General features: G+C 43.4%; 1 protein-coding gene across 2 annotated transcripts in view; it reads left to right on the top strand.

The window, feature by feature from the left end:
* TTC26 (tetratricopeptide repeat domain 26) overlaps positions 1–20,914 on the top strand; it is a 258,672-nt gene that overhangs the window by 87,742 nt on the left and 150,016 nt on the right. For both annotated transcript variants that reach the window (XM_029590355.1, XM_029590356.1), the window contains 2 exons: positions 17–119; positions 9,738–9,793. In XM_029590355.1, coding sequence (XP_029446215.1) covers positions 17–119; positions 9,738–9,793 — 159 coding nt within the window. The remainder of the gene's footprint in view (positions 1–16; positions 120–9,737; positions 9,794–20,914) is intronic.

A 20,914-nucleotide genomic window follows, 5' to 3' on the forward strand; every position in this document is an offset into this window, starting at 1 on the left:
GTGTGTTTTTACACAGGTGGTGTTCCGAGGAGGAGAAGGTGCTTTGCAGGTTCTGCCTCCCTTGGTTGATGTTATACCAGAAGCCAGACTGAATCTTGTGATATACTATCTCCGCCAAGGCAAGGAATTTTTTTTCATCACTCTTCCACTTCCTATCACTTCCACGATCCTGAATTCATCTTGAATAAAGAATTTTTCCATCTTTAATTATAATGAAAGATCCCCTTCCGAAAGAAGCACTAATCTGCTTTGTCAGTGACTATTTATATTCCGTTTTGACTAATGCCCTCCCCCCCAATTGTAAAAATAAATAATAAATATCCCAGCCCCCAGCCCTTCTTCCCAGCTGACCCCCCTCCCACACTTAAAAATAGATCCTAAATCGGGGCCGGGTGCACCATTTTCCAAAATGGTGCTGATCTGACCTTGCCGCAGCGATGTGACTGGGGGTAAGGTTTGGGAATAAAACCAGGCCATGTGGGCAAAGTCCGATTCCCTGGCCCTTATCTCAGTCACATGGCTGGGGCAAGGTCAGGTCAGCACCATTTTGGAAAATGCCACCAACTGGGCCGAGTGTGAGGGTACACCTGGCGCCGATGCTGGAACTGTTTTTAGGTACCGAAGGCGTGTGTAAAGGAGTCAGGTAGGAAGGGGAGTGAAGGCTGGGACATTTTTTTTTCAATCAGGGGTGGCTGTTGCTGTCACTTGGGGGTGGGGTGATCGGGATCAGGGGCCAAGGCCAAATTTGACTTTTATGCTTTTAGGAAAGGGAAGGGGGAGTCGGGGGTCATTGCCACATGGGTCTTCTTTTATTTTTAATATTTTGGGGGAGTCGGGGCCATCTCGACTGCCCGCCCTGGGCACTGATCCCCGCTCAACCTCCTCATGTGGCCATGACTTTATTTAGGGGGGGGGGCCACGGCATTTAAGGCGGTGGCAGTCCCTTGAGAATGGGGATGCCATTGTGTTGAGGGGTGCTCAGTGTGTTCTTTTATTCCATGGTGTTTGGCTACAAGACAAAAGAATCCGCCATAAAGCTGTGATATTTTTTTCGGGTAAAGGGCCCTCAGTATCGTGCATCACCCTGCCCCGTTATAGTCAGACTTCTCCTGCAATTTTTTAGTGACAAAATATTAAAACTAAGAAACAAACTCCCAAAAAACAGCAAACAAGCAATCGTAATGCAAAAAAGAGATGTTAACATATGGTCCTCATTTATAGAAATATCAGAACAAGAAGTTGAATCAATGATAAAAAAATATAAACCCTGCTCTACACAAAATCGATACAATACCAACAACTGAGATAAAAAAGATTACCAATGTAGTAACCCCAACACTAACTAATATCATAAATCTATCCCTAACTGAAGGATTAATGCCAGATACACTAAAAGGGGCAATCATTTAAACCAATCATCAAAAAGAAAAACAGTGACCCACTAACCCTCATTAACTACTGCCCAGTCTCAAACCTCCCATTACTAGCTAAATTAATAGAGAAAACAATACAGAAACAGCTAGCTCAGGGGTCGGGAACCCATGGCTCGCGAGCCAGATATGGCTCTTTTGAGGGCTGCATCTGGCTCGCAGACAAGTTTTGCCACACTTTCCCACTGACCCAGCTGCTGCCTGGTCCTCCTCCGCCCGGGCTTAAAATGCTGTCAGCCCGGGCGGAACGCGGCAGGACAGCTGGAGTCAGCGGCACCGGCGTGCTCTCTTCTTCCCGCCCCCCCCCCCCCCCCCCCCCGCGGCCCGGAAGAGGAAGTGGAGAGTATCGGGTGCGTGCGCGGCAAGAAGAGGCCACGCTAGTGCGCTCGGCATCGGCCCGAAGAAAAGACTGCAGCGCGGCTCGGAGGAAAATGAAGAGCTTCAACCGCGGCCGATGGGACTCCGCCTCCGCGAGGGCTGAAAATGAAGAGGTTAGCGTTGGGAGGAGGCTGCTGCTGCCGCGAGTTCCCGGGGTGGGGGTGGGGGGGAGAGAGAGTGAATGAGCGAGCAAGCATGTGTGTTTGCTCGCTCATTCACTCTCTCTCTCCCCCACCCCGGGAACTCGCGGCAGCAGCAGCCTCCTCCCAATGCTAACCTCTTCATTTTCAGCCCTCGCGGAGGCGGAGTCCCATCGGCCGCGGTTGAAGCTCTTTATTTTCCTCCGAGCCGCGCTGCAGTCTTCTTTTCTTCGGGCCGATGCCGAGCGCACTAGCGTGGCCTCTTCTTGCCGAGCAGGCACCCGATACTCTCCACTTCCTCTTCCGGGCCGCGGGGGGCCTGTGTTTGTGTGTGTGTGAGTGAGTGAGAGATTGCATGTATGTGAATGATTGAGAGCCTGTATATGTAAAAGAGAGTATGTCTGTGATTGAGAGCCTGCCTGTGAGAGAGAGAGCATGAATGTAAGTTTACCATTGGGAACCTGTATGTGTAAGTTTGTGATTGAAAATCTGTTTGTGTGAAAGAGTATGTGTGTATGATTGAGATCCTTTGTGTGTGAGAGAAATCATGTGTATGTATGATTAAGAGCCTGTGTGTATAAGTAAGAGAGAGACCATGTGTGTCTGTGTGTGATTGAGAGCTGATTTAGGTGAGGGAGCATGTGAGTATGTGATTGAGAGCCTGTGTGTAAATGAGAGAAAGAGAGGACATGTTTGTAAGCATGTGAATGAGAGTCTGTGTGTGAGAGAAAAAGACAGCATGTATTTATGTGATTGAAAGCCTGTGTGTGTATGTGTAAGCGTGAAAAGATAGACAGCATGTGTGTAAATGTGTAATTAAGAGCCTATATAAGTGAGAGAGAAAAAACATGTGTATATGTGAGTACTGAGAGCATGTGTGTATAGATATGTCATTGAGAGCCAATGTGAGAGAGAGCGCTGGTATGTGACTGAGAGAGGAGAAGTTCCAAACAAACCACCCCACCTCCTGCTAATTCAGAACAATCTCAGGACACCTGGATATCAAACGTTCCCAGGTATGCAGAGCAAAAAAATGTTTGTATCCTTATTATTTTTCATTACTGGGTCTTTGTGTCTGCTATTTTGAAATATTTTGTTGGTATCTGGAAATGTTTTATATAGTTTTTAATTATTGGATATTCCACTCATCAGCTGTTTCGAAATATGTTCTTTTTGTTAGTACAGTTTTACTGCTGATGATTTTATATTTCTTGATTTGTTTTATAAAGATGGGTGATGTTTCTTTTTTCCTTTGTTACACTGCATACAAAGACTCTGGCTTGTTGCAGTTTCCAATTCAGTTTTTTCTGCATGCTTCTTGTTATGCGTTTTGGTCTCTTTATTCTATGTTAGGTGAGGGACAGCACGTGATTCAGTTGAGGTTTTCTGCTGGCGTGTAGTTTCTGTGTAGGACTCTATAGCAGCCTGACTTGGTCCGTTTTCCTAATCGGAGATGTATTGGTGTCTTAAGGCCTGGTGTAATATTTTCAGAGACTTATTGTACTTTAAAAGTGTGATCTTACATAAAATGCACACATTTACTTGTATTTAGTTTTAAACATATTGTATGGCTCTCATGGAATTACATTTTAAAATATGTGGCGTTTATGGCTCTCTCAGCCAAAAAGGTTCCTGACCCCTGAGCTAGCTGAACACCTAGACAATAATAACATACTGTACCCTTCACAACACGGCTTCCGAAAACACTACAGCACTGAGACATTACTTCTCTCACTAACAGACAACATACTAAGAGGTTTTGATAACAGTAAACATTACATCCTTATAATGCTCGACTTATCTGCAGCCTTTGATACAGTAAACCACAAAATACTACTAAAAAGACTTGAAGAAATTGGATTATGTGACAAAACAATAAACTGGTTCAGATTCTACCTAAACAACAGGTTCATTCAAGTCCAGATAAAAAACACATTATCAGAAAAATTTAAACTTGAAACAGGAGTACCTCAGGGTTCAGCGCTGTCTGCTACCCTCTTTAACAACTATATGCTACCCTTATGTCATTTGTTGGCAGGCCTAGGGATAATACATTACATTTACGCAGATGACATTCAATTAATTCTACCAATAGATGACACAATTGAAAAAACATTGTCTAGCTAACATGTACCTAGACATAATTAAACAACTACTAAACCAAATGGAACTGGTTATCAACATTGACAAAACTGAATTCCTTCACCTTGAGAGAAAACATACTGAAATCATTCAAACACCGATAACCCTAAGAAATAACAAAAAAATTGAGCTAGCTGAAAAAGTAAGGAATCTGGGAGTAATAATGGACCCAGAAATCAACCTGAAGCAACACATATCTATAAAAGTAAGAGAAGGCTATGCAAAATGTATGGTCCTCAGAAGATTGAAACCATTGCTCACACCTGCCCACTTTAGAACAGTATTGCAAATGCTTATCTGTTCCAGCACTGACTGCTGCAATGCACTCTTACTAGGACTCCCAAGCACATCGATAAGACCACTCCAGATACTTCAAAATACTGCAGCCAGAATACTGACGGGAAAAAAGAGGAGGGACCATATAACCGAAACTCTAGCAGACTTACATTGGTTACTCATCGAATACAGGATAAAATACAAGGCCTTATGCACCATACACAAACTAATATATGATAAAGAAGCAGACTGGCTAAACACAGCCTTACGAGTACACGTTCCACAAAAACGCTCAGCAAACAAAGCACTACTAACAATCCCTTCAGTAAAGTCAGCAAAATTAACCCACGTGAGAGAAAGGGCTTTATCATTGGCTGGGCCCATACTATGGAACATGATGCCCCCTGAACTCAGATTACAGAATAATCTCAAAACATTTAAGAAAAATTTAAAAACATGGCTCTTTAAAAAAGCCTTCACTAAAGAGTGTGGAGGGTAGAGAATGAAAGTACAGGGTAATGCAGATGAGAATGAATTTACTCAATCCTACATTTAAGAAGTAATATCTCAAAGAGATAGTAACTCAATAATATACCTGGACTTGACCAACATTACTCAAATAATGATTTTATTTATGAAATTGTAACCGAACTTTATTGGCACCTGTTAGAATGTACGATATCCTACATTTACTTACCTTGGTCTATGTGCCTATTTGTAAACCGTTGCAATGGTATATAACTTAGCGACGGTATAGAAAAGTTTTTAAATAAATAAAATAAATAAACAATAAAACATTGTGGCTTGATGCAGCTAGGGGTTAAATTGTACCTGAGGCAATGAAGGGTAAAGTGACTTGCCCAAGTTCAAAAGGAGCAGCATTGGGATTTGAACCTTGATTCATAGCCCACTGCTTTAACCACTAGGCTGCTCCTCCACTGTAAATATCAACTACTCTGTTCCTCTAATGAAACTTAGCAGAGAGCTTCCTCCTACAAAAGAGTGCAGGAGGATTCATTCTTCCCCAGACAGCCACACATATATACATCCAGAAGGAAATTATGTACCATATTTCATTCTCTGAATGTTTACTCTCCATTTATAAGCGATGATTTTATTTGAGCTATAAAATGTAGATGTAGAGCTGTGCTTTTTGGATTGGAAGGAAAACTGTTTCTCTGCAAATCTCCATGATGGATATCCTCTTTGCCTATTTTCTTTAGTCCGCGGGAGAGCGGGTGAACGCCCACTCTCCCAGCACGCGCACAGGCCACTCTCCTGTGCGCGCGATTCAGTATTCAAATTAGGGTCGGCGGTAAAAAGAGGCGCTAGGGACACTAGCGCATCCCTAGCGCCTCTTTTTGGATAGGAGCAGCGGCTGTCAGCGGGTTTGACAGCCGACGCTCAATTTTGCCGGCGTCGGTTCTCAAACCCGTTGACAGCCACGGGTTCGGAAACTGGACGCCAGCAAAATTGAGCGTCCGGTTTTCAAGCCGCGGGCCGACTTCCAATTTTTTTTTTTAACTTTTTTTAACTTTCTGGACCTCCGACTTAATATTGCCATGATATTAAGTGGGAGGGTTGCACAGAAAAGCAGTTTTTACTGCTTTTCTGTGCAGTTTCCCGGTGTCCGGAGAAATTAGCGCCTACCTTTGGGTAGGCGCTAATTTCTGAAAGTAAAATGTGCGGCTTGGCTGCACATTTTCCTTTCTGAATCGTGCGGGAATATCTAATAGGGCCATCAACATCAAAAAAAGAGGAGGCGGTCTGCTCTTAGCCGCAAAAAAGGGCTAGGCCTAACCTTACATCTCTCAAATGTCACATCTTCTCTGGAATTTGCCTTCTTTAAATCAAAGTTTCTTCAAATCGGTCTAATTTACGCTCCTCCAAGAACACTAGAAGCCAACCCTTCTCCCGTAATTGAACTCATCGCGAAACACTTCAATGCGGACAAACCTGCCATCCTGATGGGAGACTTTAATCTACACGTGGATGCCACGCCACTCTCTTCGAACTGCGAAACTCTACTCACCACACTCAGCCATTTGGGTTTCAAACAAATTGTTAACATTCCGACCCACAAAGCGGGCCACACTTTAGACCTCATTTTTATAAATGAGGGCATCTCGCTATCTGCCAACCCAACATGCTCTCCAGTCCCATGGTCGGGTCATCAGATCATTTCCACGGTCCTTGAGATTAAGGAACACCCTCCCCAGGCCTTCCCTAAAACATCGGTAACATTCAGGAAACCCTGCTCTAGAGAACTCTTCAGCACGCAGCTCACCAATGAACTAGCTCAACTCGACCTCTCTGACGCCAACACTGTGACCTCGTCCTGGTTCAACATCAACAGCAAAATAGCCCAAACGAACCTGCCCAACGATCACCAAAACCCTACAGCCGGATAGGGACAACAGGAAACCATGGTTCACACCTGAACTGAAGTCCCTCAAGCAGGATCTTAGAAGTAAAGAGCACAGTTGGTGTAAAAAACCCTCTTCTTCAACCTTAGCTGCTTACAAATCCCGCCTAAATGCCTACAGGAATGTCATCAACAGAACCAAGAAAGAATTCTTCGCAAAAAAGATCCATCATTTCATCTTTGATGCCAAAGCCCTGTTCTCCTATGTATCAGCCCTCACCAAACCGTCCACACCTCTCATTCCAGACGACAAAGCCACCAGTAAAGCCAAGGAACTGGCCAACTACTTTGAGAAAAAAATTGCCACCCTTATCGCGCCCCTCAAGGCACCCATTCCTCCGCCCCTGCCCACATTCTCCACTTGTCATCAACGAAACACATCACTAGCCTCATTCAAATCCACATCTTCTCTAGAAATAGAGAACATACTCAAGAAGCTTAAACCTTCTCACCCGGTAGACCATATTCCGTCCAACCTGCTTTTCACCATTCCAAATATCATCACTATGCCTATAACAGATGTCATAAACTGCTCCCTTGCTCAAGGGCTTGTTCCAGACCAACTCAAGGTTGCTATGCTTAAACCCCTATTAAAAAAACCTAACCTATCACCATCAGATTCAGCCAACTTCCGCCCCATAGCTAATCTGCCGATGATTGCCAAAATCATGGAAAAAATCGTGAACAAACAACTATCAGAATACCTCAAGGAAAATGATATTCTCGCCCCAACCCAATTTGGCTTCCGCAAGGCTCTTAACACTGAATCACTACTATCTTCTCTCTCGGACACCATCCTCCTAAATCTGGAAAAAGGCCAACCATATCTACGTGCTCTTCTGGATCTATCCGCAGCCTTCGACACCGTGAACCATTCTATCCTATTACAGCGACTGGCAGACATTGGCATCAAGGAAACTGCACTCAATTGGTTTAAATCCTTCCTTGAAAACAGGTTTTACAAGGTGAGGATCAACAATACAGAATCACACCCAGTCAGATCCGACCTGGGAGTCCCCCAGGGATCATCTCTCTCACCCATTCTATTCAACATCTACCTCCTCCCGCTCTGCCCTTTACTCGCCAACCTTAAGTTAACTCACTATCTCTATGCGGACAACATCCAGATCCTCATCCCCAATCACAGAGTCTCTCCACAAAACCTGATCTCATTGGAACAGCTGTCTTCTATCAATCAACCGACTTCTTACCAGCCTCAATCTCATCCTCAACACCAACAAGACAGAGATCCTCCTAATAACTCAGGACAACAACAATGTTCTTCTCAACACCCCAAGTTCCGACCAACTATCCAAAACAGCAGTGAGTCACGCAGCACATATGAGAGACCTTGGTGTTCTGCTCGACAACCAGCTGAACCTGAACAAATTCGTAAATAACACCTCCAAAGAATGCTTCTTCAAATTGCAGGTATTAAGGAAACTAAAACCATTCCTACATCTCCAATCAAATCAAGGGTATTAGCCCAGTTTTTCACATTGGGGACCAATAGTTGGATATCATCAGCATAAATGCAATATCGAACTCCAAGATTGTCCAAAAGTTTACATGCAGGGGATAAATGTTGAGTAAGATTGCAGATAAAGCCAAACCTTGTGGCATGCCCATATTCACTTGGAGCATTTGCAAAACTTGATTGCCCTGATGGACTTCATATTTCCTACCTTCTAAATATGAAGCAATCAAGAGAGGACAAGGTCTGATATCCTAAATCCTGTTAGATGTCTTAGCAGTATCCAATGATTTAGGTCAGCAGTAGCCAACTCTTCTGACCTAAATCAGGCCTGTTTGTGGCATGTTATCTACGGGGAGCCAGTATAAAGACTTTAATACTGGAGTAATGTGATTTCTAAGTTGAATTCCAGTAAGGATTAAGCAGTCCAGTAAGGATTGAGCAGGCCTGTTTTTGGCCTCCTTGAGAACCACAAACAGGCCTGGTTTTCAGAATATCCACAATAAATATGCATGAGATAGATTTGCATATAGTGGAGACGGTGCATGCAAATCTATCTGATACATATTCATTATCATGGTACTCGACTCACAGCTGGTGGCACCTCTCTTTTAGACCAGAAACTTTATAACTGACCAGGTTCTTAAAACCTATATTTTTTGTCCCCTCACTTAACATGACATTTATAAGGAAAACGTAAAATGAAAATAAAGTCCAGAGATATTACCCTCTGTTGCAAGGAAATAAATAATTTCTGTCTATGTTGAGTGGATCTGGCAACATCAGGCAAAACAAATATTTTAACCCCATGAAAAATACAAGATTTAGCACAGGTTCCGATACAAAAACCACCAATACGGTTGCACACGATTTAACATCCAGTAGAGAGTTCTGCAACATGGCTGTTAAATGTACATGATCTGTCATATTCCCCAATATCAGGTTATACTACCTTGTGCATCTACTTTTCTAGAAAAAAGAATACCCTAGAAATATCTGGAAGTAATTCCTCAGAGATTTTAAGTATTTCCTGAAAAGATTATCCTAAGAGATCAAGGGGAAATATATCTGATTTGGAAAAATTGAGAAATCTTAAATTTAGTCTTCTTGAATAATCATCAAAATATTCAAATTGATGATTAGACATTTCTTTAAAGACTACAATTATTATTTTTCATAAAAAAGTACCCAGATTAAAATAAGCTGCAAATTCAAAACAAAAGTTTGATGGTATTTTAGTTTTGAAAATTCAGAAAAATCTGCATGAGAAAAGTACCCACAGACTTTGTCCCAAACTACACAGTTTGAATATTGCCCCCAACATTTCAACTTGTGAATAAGTTGTTCCCTGTTTTAGTTTTTCTCCCTTCTCAGCTGTATTATATGCTGAGAGAATGAATGTGTCAACACACAGTTCACTGGTTAAGTGCTATTTGTTTCCTATGCTAACTCCTTCCTTTCTTGTGTTTTAGATGATATCCAAGAAGCTTATAACCTTATTAAAGACCTGGAACCTTCCACACCTCAGGTATGAAAAGATATCGGTTGCAGATTCTATATGATTGAATCAAATGGCCTTAAATCAAAAGTTCATGTTAAGTGGAAATATTTTCTGCTAGCAGACATTCTAGCATAAATTCTAGTAAAAATATCTACAGTACCTGAATGTAATCCGCTTTGAAGCTCTAGTTCTTCAATTTTCTGTAAAATTCTTAATTCTCTTTACTTCAAAGTTGCCTCGCTGCCTCAGCAGCCCTCAAACAGCACTTTTCAGTGCTATTTAAAAAAAAAAAAAAAAAAAAAAAAAAGAATTTTCTTCAAGATGTCCAGCAACAAAAAGCAAACTATGAGCGGCTTTAACAACTGTGTACTTAGTAGGAAAATATCCATTACAGATGGACATGATCTTTGTTTCTGCTGCCTTGGACCAAATCATGACTAGGCTAATTGTTACCATTGTGGCTGGATATCCCTGCTTTCTCAAAAGTCGAGGGCCTGGAAAATGGAGGACGTGCGTATGTATCTCAGAAGCCACAGTCTGTTCTCTTTCTGGAGTGCAGTCTCGACTACCTCCCTTTAGTGGAGCAAGCTGAATCATTGGGGTTGAGCAAGCATAAAAAAATTGAAGATTGCATCATAGAAAAAGAAGTGCTACGCAGCAGAGCCACTGGTGTAACTGGCGCCAAAAACACACAGCATCTCAGTATCACAGATTCACCCGACATAGAATTCTCTTGCACATTGGTGCCATTGATGCACTGTGCATCGGCACTGTTGACATACAACTTTGATGCATTGAGCCCGGAGCATGAAATGAATCGAGCCTCACCACTGTTAGCTCTTAGACCATTGGATTAGGCTGCTCCATCCTCCATGCATTGTACTACAGTACTTCCAATGCAGCTGTATGCTGACCTGCCCAGAGTTTTGCCAGGGGCAGAGTGGCACTGCCACCACCAATTACCAGAGCATTTACACCAATAAAGTTACTAGAGGAGGAGCTATGTCTGAAGATGCCAGACCCCATTTACTCTCTGGTAACTCTCACATCTAATAAGCCTCCAGCACAAATTCTGCAGAGCCCATAAGATATGCAAGATTCTATTCTAGTATCAGAAGAAAATGTTCCTCCACCCATGCCAGGACAGAGGGCACATCAGCCTGTTGACAATGGGCCAAAGATAAGGACAAGCAGCCAAAGATAAGGAGGGTACCTTCCAACCTCTCCTATCCAAAATATTAGATTTACTACCTTCAGAAGGAATCCCAGAATCTCCAATACAGAATGATACTCTGTTGGAACACCCGCAAAGTGGTTCTAGCCCACAATTTTACCTTGCAGCGAAGTCCAGCCAGTCAGAGAACATAAACTAGGATTATCCCCCTCCGAGGTGACCAAGGACCCTTCCTCAGTCATCTTTTTCATTTTTGGTGCCCTGGATTAGTGTTCCCTCATCACTAGGCTCCGAGGTGTTCCCTCACTACTAGGCTCAACATCAACAGGATTATTCGGAGTTCCCTCCGAGAGCTACACGATCCCAAACCTCCAGGAATCTCTAATTTTGAATTTATCATCACACACGTTATCTCCTTTACAGTTACAGATTTTGGAAAAAGGTTTCTCACAGGACAAGCAGGATGGTAGTCCTCACATGTGGGTGACATCATCTGATGGAACCAATCATGGAATACTTTTGTCAAAGTTTCTAGAACTTTGACTGGCACCCATTGGGCATGCCCAGCATGGCAACAACCCTACATCCAGCAGGGGTCTCCCTTCAGTCTCGTTTTTTCCATGCAGCTATAGCCATGTGGATTTTTGGAGCTCTTCACAGTTCCTGATTGGAATTTTTTCCTCAGGAAATTATCCTTAAAACTTGCAAAGGTTTATACCCCCTAGGGGTCTCCCTTCTTCGCCATCGAAACCCGAGTCGTATGATAAGTTTACCCCATTTTTCAGTCGATTCCCGGCGGGGACCTCTATGGGCCTTGTCGGCACCGACCGCGACTGGCCTAAAATTTTTCGATGGCCACGATGGCGACGGGTTTTCGTTGATGCCCTGACTGTCCGAGAACTAAGTCAATCACGGACCCTCATCTGGTCTGTGTCTTATGTCTCGGACTGTCGCACGACGTGGAGACATGTACCGATTGTGCCCAAATGACCCCGAAGGGCCGTAAGGCACAATTGGAAAAAATGGCACTGCTATTTCACCGCCCGTCTCCACAGGCGCCATCGACTCAATCCCCTGGCAAAGCATCGACGTCGATCCGAGGCTGAAGATTCACGATCGCTGTCTCAGTCCTCAGCGTCTCCGTCATCGATGCCGGAGCCGGGAAAAGTGGAGCGCCGAGAGAAGCACCAACACAAGCATCGAAGACCGGTGCCTTCCGCTTCCGCAACTTCGGTGTAACCATCGACTGAACCAACAAAGAAAAAGACCCGGGCCGAGGAGCGTCCCGTGCCCTCGAAGCCAGATGCATCGAGGCGTCCCACGCCTTCGGTGGAAAGAGCTACCGAGACTCCACCGGGACCGGTGGACCCTCCGGTATTGCCCGTGATGCTTCTCACTCCGGACCTGGGGCTCACCACCCCAGCTCTCCGAGAGGAATTGCACCGGATGGTTCAAGAGGCTGTGGTCCAGGCAATCAAAGGCCTCCTGTGACCACTGATGCCAGCATCGGTGCTTGTGCCGGAGCCGGCACCAATGCCTCCGGTGCTGCTGCCTCTCCTGGACAAGCTGAATTTACTCATCGGTGCCCTGCCAGGGGCACTGAGAAATCACCGTTACCCATGGTTCCATCGACTCCCATCCCGCTTTCATCGGGAGAAGAGGATGCGTCAATACCGGAACCCATCCTGGGACCGTCAGGAGTACCACCACCGAGGCCACTGGTGAAGTCAACAGACTCCCAGGACTCCACAGAAGTTCCACATCGAATCCCTTCTTTATAATGGAATTCAGCTGGTCTTGAAGCTGTTCTGGAAGCGACTCTCCAAACTCCTGTAGCTGTTTAAACAGGTTATGGTTGTACTGTGTCATATATAATTTATATGACGCAATACACGAGATAAGCATGGCCTCGTGAAATACCCTGTGGCCTAAAGCGTCGAAATTTCTGCTCCTTCCCAGGTGGCACCAAGGAATGGGACTTTGGACGCTTGGCCTTCTTTTGGGCGGACTCCACCACCACCAATTGATGAGCTAATTGCATCTTCTGGAACACCGGGGAAGGCTGGACTAGGTAAATAGTGTCCGTCTTCCGGTTCACTGGAGGAACCGATCCAGGATGTTCCCAGTTGCGCTGCATCAAATCCTGCAGCACCTCATGAACTGGGACGGACATGATGTCCTTTGGGGGATCCAGGAATTGCAGCACTTCCAGCATTTTATGTCAGCTGATTTATCATGGACATCATCACAAACTTCTTGGTCTCAACGAAACCATTTGGCATGAACTGATGGAAGATGATGAGGAGCGGCCCGTAGAATCAAAAAGCCTCGCAAATAGATTGAATAAGATGGCATATACACTCTTCCATATCTAGGGGTGGCTGTGGGTATCCAGAAATATATCACAATGGGAATCATAAAAAGCTGAACCCATATAAACCTACCCCACTAATTGCATCCCACAATGTACAATCTATCTTTTTAATTTTTTACACACACATTTTTATACACACAGATCATATATTTTAATATTATTTATTAGTTTATTGCATTTCCTCCTTTTGTAACAACGCACATATTTATTACAACAATATTATCATTAATTTATTACATTTCATGTTTATTACAAACATTTTTTAACATTCATAGTACATATCAATCTCAGCTAGAGTGGATATGTCAATATGATCAACTCATTGCAATTTAACACACATACAACAAATGGACATGTAATAACCCATAACCCCTATACATACAAACCACAATCATACTTCATTCATTCATAGTAAAAACCTTTATCCCATAAAATCTAGAGATGCTCGCATGTCTTCATCATGTCTTCATCATGAGTCCCTCTCAACCAGCTCAAAGCATCAGTCCATTAAACATCTACCCTATTATGCTTTTAAGCAGTCATACTTCCAGAGATGCCCCTTTTGGCAATTTTAGCTGTACCGAGTTCAGCCTCTGCTTCCACCACAACAACTTCTGGATCAGAGTCAACAGTGAACGACGCCAACTAAAAGCGACACAACAGATTCAGCCCAAACCTGGACCAAGTTTTTTTTACCATCCTCCAAATTCAGTACTTAATCTTTCCTGATAGGGGGGAGAATTCATCTTTACATGGAAGAATAGCACAAAATTGCCAAAGACCACTGGATTCTCAAGATTATAAAGTCTGGTTACTACTGGTGTTTCTCCCAGCTTTCCATGCTTCCTCATTGCTCACCCTTTAATCTAGTTCCCTTAGTGCAACTCTGCCTGGAGGTGGAGTCTCTCCTTACTCAGCAGGAAATAGAACTGATCCTGCCCAATCAGCACTGCCAAGGTTTCTAATTTCGCTATTTCCTGATCACCAAGAAATCCAGGGGGATACCTATGCTCAAATTTCCATCCATCTTTCCCATGGACATTATCTATGCTTTGTGATGGACCCTTCTCATTATCAGTACCAAGTACTCCCTTTTGTTCTCTCAGGAGCTCCAAGGACCTTTATCAAGTACCTAGCAGTAGTAGCAGTCATATGTATCTTCCCTTACCTGGTTGATTGTTTAGTGACCTTCCTACAGAAATTGATTCAGCTCCTACAGTCATTGGGATTCCTACAAAATTTTGAAAAATGGACCCTAATTCCATCTCAGAAAATCAAATTCACTGGGACATGGATAGACACGCTGCAAGAGAGAGCATTTCTTCCAATAGATTAAGCAAACACTCTCAGGTCTGTTGTTCATTGATTGCAAACGCCAAGGAAGTTCTAGATGATCTGGGCCTTGTAGCAGTGGCAGTTCATGTAGTATCACTAACCTGCCTCCACATGCAACTCCTATAGGAGGGCTTCCTCTCGCAGTGGGACCAGTTAATTCAGCCCTTGATGACCTTGTTGAATGTCTCTGGTGGTTAGACCTCTTCAAGAGGGGGCAACACTCTACTTCCTCAACAGGTGACATTAGTGATAGATGCCTCCACTGAGGGATGAGAAGCTCATTTGGGTCCCTTCCAAACTCGAGGGACTTGATTGTTAGCAGAAAGACAGTTTCAGATCAACCTTCTAGAACTGTAAGCAATCAGATATGCCTTAACTTTCATGTATCTTCTCGAGGGGAAGAGCATTCTCATTCAGACTGATAATCAAGTTGCCATGCTTTATATCAGCAAAGGAGACACAGGGTCATGGACATTCTGTCAAAGGTGAAAAAGATATGGGAATGGGCATGCAATCATCAAACTATTCTGCATGCATTCTACCTACTAGAGATTACCAACACATTAGCAGACCATCTGAGCAAGGTATTTCATCTACATGAATGTCCTATTAACAGTCAACAGACTGTTTGACCTCTGGGGACATCCCTCAGTCAACCTCTTCGTGTTGGAGGAAAACAGTAAAATGAAATCAGATCGGCTTAGGACTCTTTTATTCTCAGCAAGAGTGCAGATCTCATATAAGCTTTTCCATTGATTGCATTAAAGCCAGAACGATACAAAAAGTGCTCAGATCTTGGGCCCATCTGATTTTTATAGCACCAGCATGGCTCAGACAAGTGCAGTTCATGTATCTGATGCAACTATCCATCAATTCTCCAACTCAAGAGGAGGGATGTGTGTATCATCTGAACCTTCCCTCTCCCAACTTGACAGCTTAGATGTTGTGTGCTCACTGATCACCTCTTTCTCCTTACCCAGAGAAGTTAAGGACATACCCTCAACTAGTACAGCTTACAGCTTTAAATCTAAACAGATTTCCTGGTGTCAGCAAAGCTCCTTGGACCTGTTTCCATGTGAACCATAACAACTACTTCAACATTTGCTCTTTCTTTCTTCCTCAGGTCTCATCATCTCACCAGTGAGAGTATATCTCCGTGCCATAGTGACCTACCATATTGAGGGTAGGCCAATTTCCACTCATCCCTTGATATCAAGGTTCATGAAAGGTTTATAGCATACTAAATCTTCAGTTGTTAAACCATGTGTTCCATGGGACCTTAACGTGGTTCTGTAACAACTTATGAAGCCACTTTTGAACCACTGGAGTCAGCTTCTTTCAAAATTTCTTTCCACTATAGAGTGATACTTCATACCCATCCAAAGTTCCTACCAAAGGTGGTCTCAGCTTTTCATATTAACCAAGCCATTGAATTACTTACATTCTTTCCAAGGTCACATGCACATGAAGGTGAAACAGCCCTTCATTTTTTAGACTGTAAAACGTCATTGGCTTACTACCGGAAGAGAACTTAGCCACATCAACAGGGCTCGCAACTGTTCCTACAATCCTAACCAACTGGGCATAGCAGTTGCTAAACATACTTTGTCCAGTTTGCTAGAAGACTGTATTGTTCATTATTATGCCCTAGCAAGCCTCCACATTACAGATTCTATCAAAGCTACATCAATGGCTCATAAAAATATAAGACTTGCTATTCTGGGTCAGACCAAAGGTCCTTCAAGCCCAGTATCCTGTTTCCAGCAGGAGCCAAGCCAGGTCACAAGTACCTGGCAGGATCCCAAGGGGTAGAGAGATTCCAAGCTGCTTATCCCAAAAATAAGCAGTGGATTTCTGCAACTCTACCTTAATAATGGTTAATGGACTTTTCCTCCAGGAACATGTCCAAACCTTTTTTAAATGCTATACCAATAGTTTTCACCACATCCTCTGGCAACAAATTCCAGAGCTTAATTGTGTGTTAAGTAAAAAAATATTTTCTCATATTAGTTTTAAACGTATTACCTAGTAACTTCTTTATGTAGCCCTTGTTTGTTTGTACTTTTCGAAAGAGTAAACAAGTGATTAACATTTACTCATTCCATTCCACTCATTATGTTATAGACCTCTAACATATCTCCTCTCAGCTGCCTCTTCTCCAAGCTGAAGAGTCCTAACCTCTTTAGCCTTTCTTCATAGGGAAATTGTTCCATCACCATTATCATTTTGGTCGCCCTTCTCTGTACCTTTTCTAAATCTGCTATATCTTTTTTGAGATGATGTGACTAAAACTGCACACAATACTCACAAGATGAAGTCACACCATGGAGCAATACAGAGGCATTATGATATTCTCTGTTTTATTCTCCATTCCTTTCCTAATAATCCCTAAGTTTCTATTTGCTTTCTTGGCTGCTGCTGTACACTGAGCAGAAGATTTCAAAATATTTTCAACGATGACACCTAGATCCTTTTCCTGAGTGGTGACTCCTAATCTGGAACCTTGATTTTGTAGCCTTAATTTGGATTTCTTTTTCCTAAGTGCATCACTTTGCACTTGTCTACATTAAATTGTATTTTCCAGTTGCATGCCCAGTCTCCCAGTTTTCCAATGTCCTCTTGCAATTTTTCACAATCCTCTTGTGATTTGACAGCTTTGAATAATTTTGTGTCATCGGTAAATTTATCCCCCCTCACTTGTTATTCCCATTTCCAGGTCATTTATAAATATATTAAAAAGAGTGGTCCTAGAACAGATCCTTGGGCATTCTGCTATTCACCTTTTTCCATTGGGAAGATTTACCATTTAGCCCTACTCCCTGTTTTCTATCTTTTAACCAGTTGGCAATCCACAATAGGACACTACCCCCTATCTTATGGGTTTTTAATTTCCTAAGAAGTCTCTCATATGGGACTTTGTCAAATGCTTTCTAGAAATCCAGATGCACTGTATCAACTGGTTCACCTTTATTCATATGTTTATTTATACCCTCAAAAAAAACTGTAGCAAATTTGTGAGGCAAGACTTCCCTAGGCTAAATCCATGTTGGCTTTGTTCCATTAAACTATGTTTATTTATATGTTCAGCAATTTTGTTCTTTACAATAGTTTCTACCATTTTGCCTGGGTCAGATGTCAGACTCACTGGCCTGTAGTTTCCTGGATCACCTCTTGATCCCTTTTTAAAAACTGGCGTTACATTGGCAACCCTCCAGTTTTCAAGTACCAAAGCAGTTCATATTGAAGACATCTGCAAAGCTACATCTTGGTTGTCATTGCACACCTTCATGTCCCATTACTTGCTGGACAGTTTATCAAAAGGCAACAGTAAAGGTTGACAAGTAGTTTTGCATAGACTGTTCACCCAGTAGTTTATGCTCCACAGTGGGGTGCTGATTGCTTATTCAATAAATGCTCCCTACAATCTTCAGCGTAGGAGTCCATGAATGTCTTGCCTAATTAAGCCCTGCTTGTTGATGGAGAGAGCAAGTATGCATACCATAAAATGTATTCTCCGTAGACAGCAAGATGAATTAGCCATGCTAAATACCCTCTCACCTCCCTGAAGAGATGACTACTTAGCAAGACTTAGCTTTAAAATTGACTGAAGGGCTCACAATGCAATGCTCAAGTGGGAAGTAGGGATGTGCATTCGTGCTTCCATTTGTTTGATTAGTTTCACTGCATTTCGCGGTGAAGCGCATATCTAATGAATGGACAAATGGACACACAAAATGAATGGTGTGCACGTATGTGGGCGCCCATAGATATAAGCACACACTATTCATTTTGGGATAGATTTTCAGAGGGTTAAGCGCGTAACCCCCGAAAACCTACTCCAAACCCCCCCTACGCGCGCCGAGCCTATCTTGCATAGGCTTCCGGCGCGCGCAAAGCCCCGGGACGCGTGTAAGTCCTGGGGCTTTCCTGGGGGGGGGGGGGTGTGTTGCGACCGGCGCATCATCGGGGGGCGTGTTGGCGTGATGCGGCTGGCGCGTCATCCGGGGCAGGGCCGCGGGCGTGGTTCTGGCCCGGGGGCGTGGCCGTGGCCTCCGGACTAGCCCCTGGACAGGAATATGGTGCACCAGCAGCCGATCCGGCGCGCACAAGTTAAGCCTGCCTCGAGCAGGCGTAACTTTCGCAACAAAGGTAGGGGGGGGTGTAGATAGGGCCGGGGGTGGGGGGGGTTAGGTAGGGGAAGGTGGGGGGAGGCCGAAGGAAAGTTCCCTCCGAGGCCGCTCCGATTTCAGAGCGGCCTCGGAGGGAACGGAGGCAGGCTGCGTGGCTTGGCGCGCGCAGGCTGCCGATTTTTGGCAGCCTTGCGCGCGCCGACCCCGGATTTTTATGGATACGCGCAGCTACGCGCGTATCTATTGAAATCCCGCGTACTCTTGGCCGCGCCTGGTGTGCAAACAAAAATACGCGTGTGCACAACTTTAAAAATCTACCCCTTTGTGCGCTTATCGTACATTCGTTAGATACATGCTTAATGGTGAAATGAATTAAACGAATGAATGCATGAATGCACATCCCTAGTGGGAACTCCCACACATGCTAAGTAGAATAAAAGCTGTATGAGCTAAGAGAAAAGGGTACGTTTAGTGCCATCGGATGACAACACTCACATGTCATGGCTAATTCATCCTGCTATCTATGGAGAACACGGTTTACAATAAGCAAATTTGCTTCTTCATGCATATTAAGCTTTTTTAATGCACATTTTTGGGTTAGTACACATTTTTAAACTCATGCATTAACACAGGGGTGAGCAAACTGGGGGTCTTGAACAATTCTGAATGGGGCACACTGGTTGTTCAATCAAGGAAGAAAAAAAAAAGTCTATGCTATTGAGTCTTAGTAATGTGGAGGCACTATAAGCTCAAGAGGGAGGGAGCTGCCAGAATATAGTGACATTGTAAGCATGCCACAGCTTAGCCAAGCATCTCTTTTGGTGGACCAGGGAGAGGAGCTGCTTCTGATGTGGCGGGCCTGGGGGAGGAGAGATCCACTTATTCGTGGCAGAATTGGACATGGGAGTAGTCACTGCAGTATTCCACAATCCTGGAAGACCTGCCACCATAAGACCTCAGGGCAGGAGGAGTCCTGTGCTGCTGGGTCCCTACCCAGGGAGAGGGATTACAGCTATTGCCATTGGAGGAAAATAATTGTTGAGAAAGGGGAGGAAAATGAACAAAGAGGCCAGAGAGAATAAGAAGGTGAAGATGAGAGAGGCAGGAGGTGGGGAAGGGAGAATAAAGGCAACTATTAGTAAAAATTTGCAACCTATCATTAAAATCATCCATTGTACCTGAAATCTGGAGGATAGCAAATGTAACCCCAATATTTAAAAAGGGCTCCAGGTTAGCCTGACTTCAGTGCCAGGAAAAATAGTGGAAAGTGTTCTAAACATCAAAATCACAGAACATATAGAAAGACATGGTTTAATGGAACAAAGTCAGCATGGCTTTACCCAGGGCAAGTCTTGCCTCACAAATCTGCTTCACTTTTTTGAAGGAGTTAATAAACATGTCGATAAAGGTGAACCGGTAGATGTAGTATACTTGGATTTTCAGAAGGCGTTTGACAAAGTTCCTCATGAGTGGCTTCTAGGAAAAGTAAAAAGTCATGGGATAGGTGGCGATGTCCTTTCGTGGATTGAAAACTGGCTAAAAGACAGGAAACAGAAAGTAGAATTAAATGGACAATTTTCTCAGTGGAAGGGAGTGGGCAGTGGAGTGCCTCAGGGATCTGTATTGGGACCCTTACTTTTCAATATATTTATAAATGATCTGGAAAGAAATTCGACGAGTGAGATAATCAAATTTGCAGATGATACAAAATTGTTCAGAGTAGTTAAATCACAAGCAGATTGTGATAAATTACAGGAAGACCTTGTGAGACTGGAAAATTGGGCATCAAAATGGCAGATGAAATTTAATGTGGATAAATGCAAGGTGATGCATATAGGGAAAAATAACCCATGCTATAGTTACACAATGTTAGGTACCATATTAGGTGCTACAACCCAAGAAAAAGATGTAGGTGTCATAGTGGATAACACATTGAAATCATCGGTTCAGTGTGCTGCGGCAGTCAAAAAAGCAAACAATGTTGGGAATTATTAGAAAGGGAATGGTGAATAAAACGGAAAATGTCATAATGCCGCTGTATCGCTCCATGGTGAGACCGCACCTTGAATACTGTGTACAATTCTAGTTGCTGCATCTCAAAAAAGATATAATTGCGATGGAGAAGGTACAGAGAA

The sequence above is a fragment of the Rhinatrema bivittatum genome, chromosome 2 (genome assembly GCF_901001135.1).
Source record: "Rhinatrema bivittatum chromosome 2, aRhiBiv1.1, whole genome shotgun sequence".
Lineage (NCBI taxonomy): Eukaryota > Metazoa > Chordata > Amphibia > Gymnophiona > Rhinatrematidae > Rhinatrema > Rhinatrema bivittatum.